Source organism: Ictalurus furcatus, chromosome 9 (assembly GCF_023375685.1).
Source record: "Ictalurus furcatus strain D&B chromosome 9, Billie_1.0, whole genome shotgun sequence".
NCBI lineage: Eukaryota > Metazoa > Chordata > Actinopteri > Siluriformes > Ictaluridae > Ictalurus > Ictalurus furcatus.
In genome coordinates this window covers 1,065,951-1,079,266 of record NC_071263.1, presented here as the reverse complement: position 1 = coordinate 1,079,266, position 13,316 = coordinate 1,065,951, and the positions used below count along the sequence as shown (strand labels likewise).

The 13,316-nt window shown below is 35.4% G+C and overlaps 1 protein-coding gene across 1 annotated transcript; it reads left to right on the top strand.

The window, feature by feature from the left end:
* Positions 1–487: 487 nt before the first annotated feature.
* gsc (goosecoid) lies at positions 488–7,814 on the top strand. Its single transcript, XM_053633842.1, has 3 exons — positions 488–1,663; positions 5,324–5,613; positions 7,271–7,814. Exons 1-3 carry the CDS (start codon positions 1,381–1,383, stop codon positions 7,421–7,423), a joined length of 726 nt encoding a protein of 241 aa, XP_053489817.1. The 5' UTR covers positions 488–1,380; the 3' UTR covers positions 7,424–7,814.
* Positions 7,815–13,316: the final 5,502 nt, after the last annotated feature.

The window sequence follows — 13,316 nt, the reverse complement described above, 5'->3', positions numbered from 1 at the left end:
TTCATAACCTGTAGAGGTAAACACCAGCAGGCGCACGAGTGCGTAAATAGAGACTACTGCAATATACTTCCTGTAGTTTAGTTAATTTAGATCTGGAGCTGTTTTTAACTTCAGTAAGGGGGATTTTTTTGTTTCAGAATAAAGCTTTAAAGTGACACTACACGCACCTTTTTAGGTTAAAGATACTGTACCAAAGGTACTAAAGGTGTACCATTAAAGGTACCAGCGACAAGGAACGCTCCGGAGTTTAGTAACTTCTTCTTTTGAGTAATTTCCACTTTAAAATACCGGAAATAATTTATTATTTATTATATTTTTCAAAGCAAAATTGATATATATATATATATAGATATATATATAACTACAACCAGAGTACTTTCTCTACCTTTTTTTAAAAGGTGCAAAATATGCACATTTCCAAGTCAAAAAGAGCTTAACAAGGAAAGGTACACTTTACTACCAGGAATTGTGTCATCTTTATTTTTTATTTTTTAATTATCTAAATAGATGGTAAACGCGCAAATAAAATAACGCGCAATAACCAAATTAAAAATAATTCTTAAAATATTCAAATTCGTTCTATTTTTATGAACTGTTCGTGCGCGTGCTCGGGTAATCTGCACTTGTGAAACTTTTCGCCAAATTAATTCTACACCGAAATCCTAAACGAGTCGATTAAACGACGTAAAAACGATTAAAACGACAAGAACTAACACGTACATTTAAAACACTTAAAGTTTACAACATCCCTAATCGCTCTAAATTATTAATTTCCTCAAATGTTTGGTGCGCAAATACCAAATCATTACCAATCACCTGCATAATCGAATTATCCGCCCTCAATACACAGGCTTGTTTTCACACCTTGCGATGTTTGCGCATGCTTGTGCTAAACCCCAAAAACCCAAATCCAGAATGTCCAGCCTGTGCAGAAAGTCGGCGGTGTTTTTTTTTTTTTTTTTTTTTTTATCCCTCCGGCGGATATGCAAAAAAGGAAAACTCCTTCTCTGACGTCAGAGGGGTATAAAAAAGGCCAAAAAGGGACAATTCAACTGGAGCGCAAAACACGAGCCTGTAAACAGCCTCACACACTCATACACACAGTGCTGCTTTGGATTTTTTTTTTTTAATTCAGCAACTATGAGGAGATCTATCGGAGACTGATTTCGGATCCGTAAACTTTCCCGACTTTAGGTATTGCATATTTTCTGTTGCTTTTTTCACACACTGCATAGGCTGTTCTCTGCTCGCGCCTGCGACTTGGTTTTTTTTTTTTTTTTTGCCATTCAGTTCTTTATTTCTCACTTTTATTCTGTGCTGCGTGTTTTCAGGCGCTCTTCGTGCTCCCGGTCTTTATTTTTCCTCCCGGTGCTCTGCGTGATGCCCGCTGGCATGTTCAGCATCGACAGTATCCTGGCCGGTAGAGCTGGCAGAGCTGGCCGAAGTGCCCGAGCAGGCTGTAAGGACTCTCTCCTGCTCAGTGGGGATGATGGGCCGATCCTCTTCCCCGGGTTGTCGGAATCACTGGCAGCCGCGGCTCCTGATTACAGCGGAGTGTATTCAGCCCGGATACCGGCTTACAGCTCCTACTGCTACGGCGCGAGCGCGGCACCGAGCTGCTGCCCAGGATCCTTACCGAGTCAGTGTCCGTGCATGCCAACAGGTAAAGCACCATCTCACCTTTACGCATTAAATATAATACATGCATCCTTTATAACATTTTTAAATACATTTTTAAAAAAAAGGTGGTACCATTAGTGCATCTTTTGTTGTTGTTGTGTTTTTAGCATGTATCTTTGACATAGGAATGCGCATGTCGTGTATCTTTACCCTTTACAGTAGTGGTCCTTAATATCCAGAATTATCTAGCTTTAATTATCTTTAAGTTATATTTATGAACAAAAATATATATACTCCCCCTTGATGGTGCAATTCTTTTATTTATTTATTTGAAAAAATGACAAATATACACAGTTTATAAGTTTTGCTGAGTGATAGCGATATATGCTCCGTTTTTACTTCTGTAAAGATAGCTTAATCGACTAAATATTCATTTCGTTCATCCGCACATTTCACGTGTGGTTCAATAATTATTAATAGGAATAGGTTCGTTTTTCTATACAAAAAGGGGTACTAAAGGGTACTGTACCTGTCCGTGTCTGTGGGGTGATACTATGAATTGTACATCTTTTGTACCTCATGTATTTATTATTATTATTTTTTAAAACCGGTATGTAGTGTACTTTAACGCTTTATTCTAAAAAAAAAATCTAAAAAGGTAAATAATTTTACCGGTACATTATGAACACTATGTCCTGGGGAAGAATATATATTAAATATATATACCCATGAAGGTGCCACCCCAACAACAAGCAAATGTAGTATTATTTCTAATATGTGTGTATAGCATTCTTTATTTTTATTTATTTATTTATTTATTTTATATATATTACTGTATTTAAAGACAACATTTTTATTAGAGACATTTGCTTCAAGGGAGGAAAGTTTTTACAATCATTCCAATAACGCGTTTCTACAGGCTAGCGAATAATTCTACACAAGTCTGGCCGGTTTATATATTTATAAGCAAAGCAGACATAATTCTAGCGCTTTAATTCTATATAAAAAATAAAGATTTAAAGTGCCAGAACGTGTGAATGGTATGTGCGGCATATCTATACGGATCAATCCAAGACTTTTGTGCTTTTAGTTTGTAGATATTCTGAAATACCGCAGTGACGCACATCCATCCCGCAATGAATTCTTACTTTTCTTTTACGTTAAAAAAAAAAAGAGAGAGAGAGAAGACTTTATTTGCATGGATCTTGTACGTCCAGGCCACATATGAGAATTGCAAATGCGTAAAACTGGTGTCTCTGCTGTAGAAGTGTCTTTTTATTTATTTATTTATTTATTTATTTATTTGTTCATTCAGATGTTTAGATATGTGTGTGTTGCGTATTTCGCTCTCAGCGCGTTGTTTTTTTGTTTTTTTTCCCGGCAACACGCATACACACTCCATAAATTCCACAGTTCAATTCTTTAAATGGGGTTAAAAAAATTCAACAAAACAAAAATCTTTTTTTATTGACCAGGTATCAATTTCTCAGTCCTCCCGATTCAATACCTACTAATGCACCAATTAGTGCAGATGAACAGCTTCATTAGCTAACCAGTGTGGTGAACAGTTAAGTAGGCCTTACAAACTCAGACTTGTAGCCTACACAAATCCCTCAGAGACTTCATCTATTCAAGTCGTTTTATGTTTTAACTTTGAAATTTCGACTCAAGTGAAACTCAAACGCGATGATAACAGGCCTATAGCGATGCCTTATTTTCTATTGCTAGTGACGTCAGAGCCTTCATCACTTCGACACGTTTTATTAACTCTAGCACTCAACCACTTTATGAAGTTGAAGAGGAGTTTCAGCTTGTGCTAGTGAGTCAGAGAGGATGAATATTGAACCTTAAACGTTAAAACACATGAAGTCCACTTGCCTTGACTGCCTCAGTATGACCTGTGTTTCCAGGTTGTGGTTGCATTGTTTACTGCTTATAGCTTGTTGTAGCTGAAAACCAGGAGAGACATGAAGCAAATTGATTATTCTAATGCTTTCAAAGACTATCAGCTTCAGTAATGGCAAATTTCTTGCGCATTTGTTGCTTTTTTTTATTTTATTTTTTATTGTTTAGATCTGGATGTGCCACGTTCGCACCTTCATGTGTATTAGCTAATTTGTCACATTGCTTCAAGACTGCATTTACATTTGAAAGTATACTGTTTCCTTCCTGGATAAATAGACTATGCGTTATTGTTAAACCCCAACATTTTGGGATAAAGTATTAGTTTAAATCCTGAACATTAATGGCAATTAAATGTTAAACAAATGATGATAATATAGTAATGCCTTAATTAGTAGACACATGGTATTACCAGGACTAATAGCTTTAGAACAATTTTTTGGTTTATTTCCTGGTGTGTGTGTGTGTGTGTGTGTGTGTGTGTGTGTGTGTGTGTGTGTATTTTCACTTACTTCATTATTTATTATTTGTATCTGTGTATATACTTCCAAGCATTATGGACTTACACTTTAGTGGCAACTTACATAATGCAATAGCTTTTTTTCTTCTTTTCTTCTTCTTCTTCTTCTTCTTCTTCTTTTTCAAGACACATTTCTCATAACCTTTTGGTCTGCATTCTTTGGTTTAGCGAATGAAATCAATTTGGGTGGACTCAGGATTTTGTGCCAGGTTAACACCCTTTGTATAAAACCATAACATAAAATACTAAAAACAAGATGTTTCAACACTAATAGCTTTAGAAATAAATCTTTGGCTGTTTATTATTATTATTATTATTATTATTATTATTTTTTTTTAGAACATAGGTGTGTTAAATGCTATGATACTTGCTCTAAATCACTCTGCAGTGTATATAATGGCAGTGTGATAAGGTTTAGTAACAGTTCACTTGAGGAAAAAAAAAAAGAAAAGGTTTATTTATTTATGTTTCTTATATATTAATATTAATAAAACATCTACCTTCCTTTTAACGATGGGATCATAGTTGACTAGATGCTTATATAATATTATTTTAGATATTATATATGCTTTAATATATTTATTTCTTTAAATTATTACGATTTCCTTACGAGTTCCAGATGTTACGCATAAAAAAAACAACACTTTTTTTTTTTAATTTGAGAGTAATCAATTAATTTCAGATGGTACAAGAATAAAATGCAATTCTTTATTTCTAGTAAGTTTATTAACGCAACAGTTGAATTTTTGCGATCGTTTCACCTGATAATAGTTTATAGACTATCACTGACAAAATACAAAAATAATTCAAATGTACAACAGCATAACCATAACATGTATGGTTAGGGTCATAAAAATGTGTTTTATTTATTTATTTATGTATGTATTTATTTATTTGTTTATTAGAAATGTAGTTTTTTTCGGAATAGATATGACTTTTTAAGGGCTATCACTGTACTTTAACACTATAGTAATGACAAAAAAAAAAATAATAATAATAATTTGACACATATTTCCCCCGTTTATTTCTTTCTGTGCTGCTGTCACTTTATTTCTAATTTTTTTTAGTCATATTTTTGTTTTGTTTCATGTCCACTATAGCTAATCCAAAGTATTTCTGAGAGACCTTGACATTCTATCACGATTAGCCTGTTTATGCACACAGTGTGTACAGTATATGTGTATGATAGCTTTATATCTGCTAGAATAATGGAACGTAAACAATAATAATAATAATAATAATAATAATAATAATAATAATATATATTGTTTTCCCGCCCAGTGTACGACAGTCCTGGCTCGGTCCTGATGTCTCCGGTTCCTCCTCCTCACATGATGTCCTACATGTCCATGTCCCCTCTGGCCCCTCTGACCCCCCTGAGCTCGGTGTCGCGTGCGGAGCTGCAGCTCCTCAATCAGCTGCACTGCAGGAGGAAGCGGCGGCACCGCACGATCTTCACCGACGAGCAGCTCGAAGCGCTCGAGGGCCTTTTTCAGGAGACTAAATACCCGGATGTGGGCACTAGGGAGCAGCTGGCCCGAAAGGTGCACCTGCGCGAGGAGAAAGTGGAGGTGAGGACAATGAACAGATGTTTCTAGAAGGTGCTTTTATAGCACGATAGCACTTTTTATTTTAGGATCCTGATGCGGAAACCTTGAGTATCGGCTGATAGGGATACCTATGCGATATTCTTCTTTCTTTAAAAAACTAGTAAGCTTTAATTTACAAAAACAAAAACTGAAACACTTTGAAAAATACATAGCTTTCACATTGCAAATTTAATGCATGTCATAAAATAAACAGTATACATAGAATAAAAATCAATTCTAGCAAAAAAAAAACCCCACCAATCTACAAATACAAGTCTTATATGAGCATATTTTCATAAAAAAAAGTCCAATAAAAACAAAAGCAAATTTGTTACATGAATGAATGAAAGATTCTTTTTTTTTTTCCCTCTAATATCTTTGATCCGCCATTTTTGTCTGGTATCAATCCGACCTTGATCCTGGTTATCAGATCGGTGCCATGTCTAATTTTAAGTTTTAAGAATTTAGGTGGTGAAATAAAATGTAGGCTACTCGTAGTAAATATGACTATAAAAGCTCCAAAAACACCGTAATATTATTATTATTAATAATAATGATGATGAAAAGAAATGCAATTACCGGGAAAAAAGTGTCTTTGTAGTACTCTCTCTCTCTCTCTCTCTCAAAAAAAGTGCCAAAGCTGTGGTACCTTTATCTGCTGGACCTTTAACAAAGCCTACATATTTCACGTGAAAATGTAAAAAAACAAAAAAACAAAACAAAACAACAACATAATTTGTTCCGAAACTGACCGTTTAGAGTAAAGAGCAAAGTACCCTTGTGTTGGTACCAATACTAAAGGTGCGCACAGTCAACTTCTTGCACCTCACACCTTGCATTGTTTCAGCTTCTTTTTAAAGCTTGTTCCTGGATGTTTTCTAGCTTGCGTTTCTTTAGTTTTTGTGTTGTAGAATGTGTGTGGTGCGCGCGCGGTGGCTTAGCTGTGAGCACGTTCGCCTCTCACCTCCAGGGCTGGGGGTTCTCCCCGTACTGCGGGGGTTTCCTCCGGGTACTCCGGTCAGCCGAGACATGCATAGTAGGCTGATTGGCATGTCCACAGTGTCCAAAGCGGGTGAATGTGTATGTGAGTGTGCCCTGCGGTGGATTGGCACCCCGTCCAGAGAGTAGCTCGCCTTGTGCCCCATGCTCCCTGGGATAGGCTCCAGGTTCCCCGCGACCCTGTAGGATAAGCGGTGTAGAAAATGGATGGATGGATGAATGGAAATGTGTGTGTGTGTGTGTTTGTGTGTGTGTGTGTGTGTTTAATTTAAATTTTAAAGTGTGTACTGGGGCACTGAAAGGGCTCACGACTTCGTTTCATTGCGCATTATGCATAATAATAATAACAACAATAACAGAGTTGACTTCGACCTTGAATTTTTTTAAATCGGAACGGTGTTTTTTTTTAAATTAGGCTATTATTATTATTATTATTATTATTATTATTATTATTATTTTAAAAGGAAATTAAATATGATATATATATATATATATATATATATATATATATATATATATATATATATATATATATTTATTTATTTATTTTTTTTATTTTTTTTTTGCGTATTTGAGGAGTCGCGCTTCTCCTCCTTTCAGGAAACCTTTCCATTCATCTCCTCTGTTATTTTCCGCTCAGGTTTGGTTCAAAAACAGACGAGCGAAATGGAGAAGGCAGAAACGATCATCCTCGGAGGAATCAGAAAGCACACAGAAATGGAACAAATCCGCTAAAGGCGCGACTGCAGAGAAAACAGAGGAGAGCAAGAGCGACGCGGACTCGGACAGCTGATAAACACACACACATACACACACACACACACACACACACACACACACACACATTTATAATGTCTTAATATAATCACCGATCGGACTTGTACATAATGTAAAATAATGTCGTGTGAAACTGAAAACGTAATGTTATGTTTTCATGCTGTTGCACAGATGTATAGTAAATGTGACTTTAGCATTGATTATTGTTATTTATATTAATTTAATGTTTTGTTAAACAGCAGACAAAATATAGCCTACCGTGGTCTGGTCATATGAATATTAAATATTACTATCACGTGAAAGCTCTTCTTTTTTATTTTAAAATTATTATTATTATTATTATTATTATTATTATTATTATTATTATTACTACCACTATTATTATTATTATTTGTAAAAAAAAAATACATTACGAAAATGTAGCCTTGGTCATGTTTCTGTATGGAAAAGTTTTTGCGTCAGATGGACGGTTAAAATCCGACATGTAGCTTATTGCTAATTAATTAATCAAACAGTATAAATATAATATTTAGGCCAGTTTCCATCGGTTTCCTAAAAATAACTAGGTAACTAAAAAAAAAAAAGAAATAGAAATCTTCAGCAGACATAATAAACGGTGTATCATATATATTTTAACATCTTATAAGAATTTTCTTTTTAAATTAAAATATTTAATTAAAAAACGTGACACATTAGAAGAGACAAAAAAAAGGCTAATCAGATCTATAACATTATAGACCAGGGGTTCTTAAAAAAATTGTGTGGGGGGGGGGGGGCGTTGGAGGGGGGGGAGGATACATAATAAATATAAAATAAAAAAGAAAATCACGGATTTAATTCGCAAATAAATAAATCTTTAAAAGTTTCTTTCATTTCAATATGTGCAGTAAATATTTTGGAGCCAGTCGATATTATATACAGTATAGGCGACATAATGTTTGATTGTGATTTCCACCACTTTATGAAACATAAGTATCGACCCCCTAGCTATGCTTCAGGAGCCTGATGGTCCCCATTTTGAGAACCCTGCTTACACATTGTGTATTTATTTCTCAGACGGCTTTTCATTGTCTGTTCTGTACCTGTGTTAACTCTGAGCTGAGGATAGGATGTGTGAAGGCTGTGCTCTAAACAGAAATAAAGGTACCACACTGTACTAGTGCTTGTCGCTGGGGTGGTACTATCAGTGCTACATACTTTATACATTTAGTATGTATCTTGATGGTACATAGTTGGACCTTAAGGGCTGCACATGTACCTTTAAATGAAGGCACACCTGGTTTATGGACCATCCCAAAAAATGGAAGATACAAAAGATGTCCCTTTAATAGTCAGTTTGGGACCTTTCTAAGTGCATAGAGTAGCTCAGGTTGCTCACTTGATAATGACTCTGACAGTGACTGGATTATTATTCTCTGAATATTTTTGATTGGATAACCGTGAGGAATAAATTAGGATATGTGAAATTAATTTCTAGCCTTCTAAATAAATTTAGAAGGCTGTGAGTCTCAAATCCCAGGAAGGGGCAGGAACTTAACCTTCCGTTACTAATCCTTTGATTTATAAATAACATTGCATAAAAGTGAATGAATAAATGAATGAAAACGTAATACCTATACTCCATGTTCCATGAGCCACCTCAGCTGAATAGTTTAATATATTAATAAATAAATAAAATAATAATAAAAAAGACTTTTCCCAGGATCTGAGAGATTAGATATTAAAATGTTGATATTAAAGGAAACACGTGAAGAAACAATGCGTTCAAATCTGCAGAACTCTGGAATTTTAGTCGCTGTATTAGTGAAATCTTTTTTTTCTCTCTCTCTCTCAAATACATACAAGCTAATTTCATTTAAAAATGCTCCCCGGTAATTTTGCGATGATATCAAATCCACAAAATATAGGGAAGTGAAACAGGGAATAATGATCATATTAAAACATTAAATAGTATATATTTAACCACATTTAAAAAATTGCACATTTAAACATTTTTACAAGGTTCATGGTATGATCATAATATTATTTCATAGGCGCGATAGTTCTGTCTGATATGAAGAGACGTGAAGAGATTTATGGGATTGCCATAGGAATAATAATAATAAGAAGAAGAAGGAGCAGACAGAGGACAATTTTAACTAACGTATTTATCTCTAATCGTCGTGTTTAATGACCGTAATGACCTGAATGAAGTGGGAATGTCTGATGATTCTCTGTAAATGCAATGTATTAATAAACTGGTATTATTTATAGGCTACATGTAGAAATGAAATAGATATTTCATTCACTCAGAAAACAAAAAAACAAAAAACAAAAAAACAATCCCCAGAATTTCATGTGAAATTCATTCCCAAAGCATAATCGCCTGGTCGTGTTTTCAAAGCTATCTGTGGCAGTGATGACAATAAGTGTGTGTTTACTGAAACTCATAATGAAAAAATATATATTCAATTGTTGTTGGATGATTAAAAAAATGTTCAGATTGCAACCGAACAGATTTCTGTGTATTTCCGAGAAAGAAAAAAAAAATGTAATAGAATGGTGACGTGACGCGTTTTATACCAAAGTTCATTACGACAAAAATATCATCCGTCCTAAAATGTTGTCGTCACTTCCGTCACACAGACGGAAGTCCTTATAAGGTATAATTGCAGTATTATAACCATGTTATTAACGTCAGTATGCGCATACTAACCTCACTGTTATCATAACGCTCTACAGCGTTCTTATTCTGATTCGTACTTTTAGTCGCTTTGTTCTGTCTCACAGGTAAATTCAATTCAAAGTCAATTCTGTAGATTTGCAGAAATCCAGGTCTTCATCCATGAACATCAAGCAAGTGAAGGAAAAAGTCACGGAGACAGAAACAGAATGAAATGGGGAACATAATAATAATAATAATAATAATAATAATAATAATAATAATAATAAGCTTGTTATGAATTACAGTATAACAGAAAAGTAAATAAAAAAAAAACACTTTTAGACATTAGTAGCTTTAGGTATGTAGTGGAATTTCACATTCAACACTGACATAATAGCATTTGTATGACACACACTCACACACACACACACACACGCCTACATTTATATACACACTGCTAACATAAAAAAAGAAGCTACATGCAGTGGTTCTCAAACATTGTTCATCCCTTTAACTGTAAAATATTTTCCTCAGCCATCAATACAGATTTATTTTATAGACATAATCTAACTTCTCGTATATTAGACGAGTTGTTTAAAATGCGTACAATCATATTTTGTCTATTTATTGCAACCATTATTATTATTATTTTTTTCTCCTGACCTCATGACCAACAGGTCCATGTTGATTCTGGACATCATTTATATGATGTTTCTCTGCTGAACCCCCCCCCCAATTGTAATGGTGTTAATGGGAATTGTATTAGTTTTAATGGAAACCTTAATGGTCTCTGTGGGTCTCTACTGGTAATTTGTTGCCTTCATTTGGTGGCATGTTATGTCTAGTGGATACCGTTAAGGACCAATTGTGGTAATGGTAAAAAATTAGGAAAATGAAGAGCATCCAGCTACAAAATGCTACCCTGCTGGGGGAAAAACAACAACTATAGAAATTCTCATAGAATTTGTAATGGTTTTAATTGGTTATAATGGGAATTGTATTGGTTGTAATGGATACTGTAATGGTCCGTGTGGGTCTCTCCTGGTCATTTAATGCCTTGTATTGGTGACATGTTATGTGTTGTGGATACCATTAAGGACCTACGTTCCTTAATACATCCTACTATATAATAGAAATCATTTGGTAATGGTTTTAATGGTTAACAGCTGATGGTTTGTAATGGTATTTATAGTAGAAACCATTCGGATTTTGGTGATGGTTTCCTGATGATGTATATATATATATATATATATATATATATATATATATATATATATATATATATATATTTTTTTTTTTCTTCAGCCGGGTTAAATTAAAGCTGTTCAGTTCAAGTGACTAATCAAACATCTAGAATAATTCTAGCTAACACGCCAATAGTAAATATAAATATTTACTGGAAACCTTTCCCACAGACTTGAGACTTGAGAAGAAGGTACAATCCTATCTGAGCATTTAAGCAGTTATACGTCAGATTTCAACCCATAACCTTCCGGACACGTTCGACGAACCTTACAGTGAAGACACGTTTTTGTTTTTTTCTGCGTCGCATATGTAACGAACACGTAACATGAAACTCTCTCTCTCTCATCCCAAACCTTTTTTTTTTTTCTTCTGAGAGGTTCAGATTGAATCCAGTTCCTCAGTGATGTCCCACAGATGTGATGTGCTGATGTGGTTTAGGACACAGTGTGATTTACTGTCATCTACGTAGCCTATAAACACGAACAAAAACGTCACCATGGAGCCGAGCGCCGTATTTCGAGGCCATTGTTTTGTTCTCCCTGCTTACGTCCAGTATTCCTGGGAACACGCTCCTGACCAGGATAATGCAGTCAATGATGATGAAGAAGATCATGTAGGCTGATACTGCCATTACATACAATTATACAAATATTTAGGCCTGTATTTATTTTTTTTTTTAAAATACAGAGAGAGAAAAGCTGAGATAGACTTCTCCTAAAGAACATGTCTTAGTTGTGATCGATTTCTTTGTGGTGTAAAGGGATTTTTTTCCCCCTTTAACCGCTTGAGTGTTCCCAACGCTCACTGTTTCCCTTCTTCTACTGAATGTTAATGCGTATTGCTTTCCGTGAGGTACACAGAGCCGAGGAACAGAACAAGAAACTCGTTATATTCGATGGATATTACAGACCGAGAGAGATTCAGTGTCAGAACATGAGATTTATGAGAATAAGCTCGGTACTGTAAACTGGGAAGTGGTGAAGGGCTGTGTGGGTGTTTGTGTATGTGAGAGAGAGAGAGAGAGAGAGAAAGAGAGAGACAGAGAGACAGAGAGTAGAATGTAAGTGTGTGTATATGCATGAAGGATTGAGAAGGAGAGAGTAGCAAAAGAAGGAGTGTGAGTGAGTGAGTATTTGAGTGTGAATTGGTGAGAGAGAGAGAGAGAGAGAGGGAGAGAGAGAAAGAGAGGGAGTATGTCTGTGAGAGTGTGGTAATGAGTCAGAATGGTTATGCTTGTTTGTGTATTTGCATAAAGACATTTTTTTTTTATATCTTGGTGGGAACCAAATGTCCCCACAAGGATAGGAATGCTTCATAGTGCGGACATTGTGGAGACAATTTATACAAAAATGTCAGTTTTTATGAAGAAAAACAAAACAACAGCCTAGCTAAAAAAACACCAAAAGGTTTGAGATGGAATAGCCACATTAACAGGGACGGTCCCCACAAAGATAGCAAGATGAACGTGTGTGTGCATGTGTGTGTGTGTGTGTGTGTGTGTGTGTGTGTGTGTGTGTGGTTCAGGTTAGGGTTAGCTTTAGGTCTAGCGTAGAATTAAATCGCTGCATAAACAGGGAAGGTCCCCACAAGACATATCTGACAGCGATGACCTTGTGGACTCATTTTTAACGCCGTCAGCTTTCTTAAAGGTTTCCTTTTGGTTACTGAGTTTAAGGTTATGGCTAGCTCTAGGTGCAGGTCCTCATAAGTAAGACGGACGTGTTTGTGTGTTGTAGAACGTGAGCGCGTGTATGTTGTACGTGCGTGAGCGTTGAATGGGTGTCCGAGAGAAAGAAAGAGAGAGACAGGATGTCTGAGAGTGTGTGTATGAGTCAGGATATGAGTGTGTGTGTGTGTGTGTGTGTGTGTGTGAGAGAGAGAGAGAGTGAAAGAGAGAAACTTGTGGGGAGAGACATATAAACATACGTATGTACTGTATAGTCTTATATTTCATCTGGTTTAATTGGACCCAACAAAGTATGTGTAAACGTATATACATTTCTTAAATATGGCCTTGTGA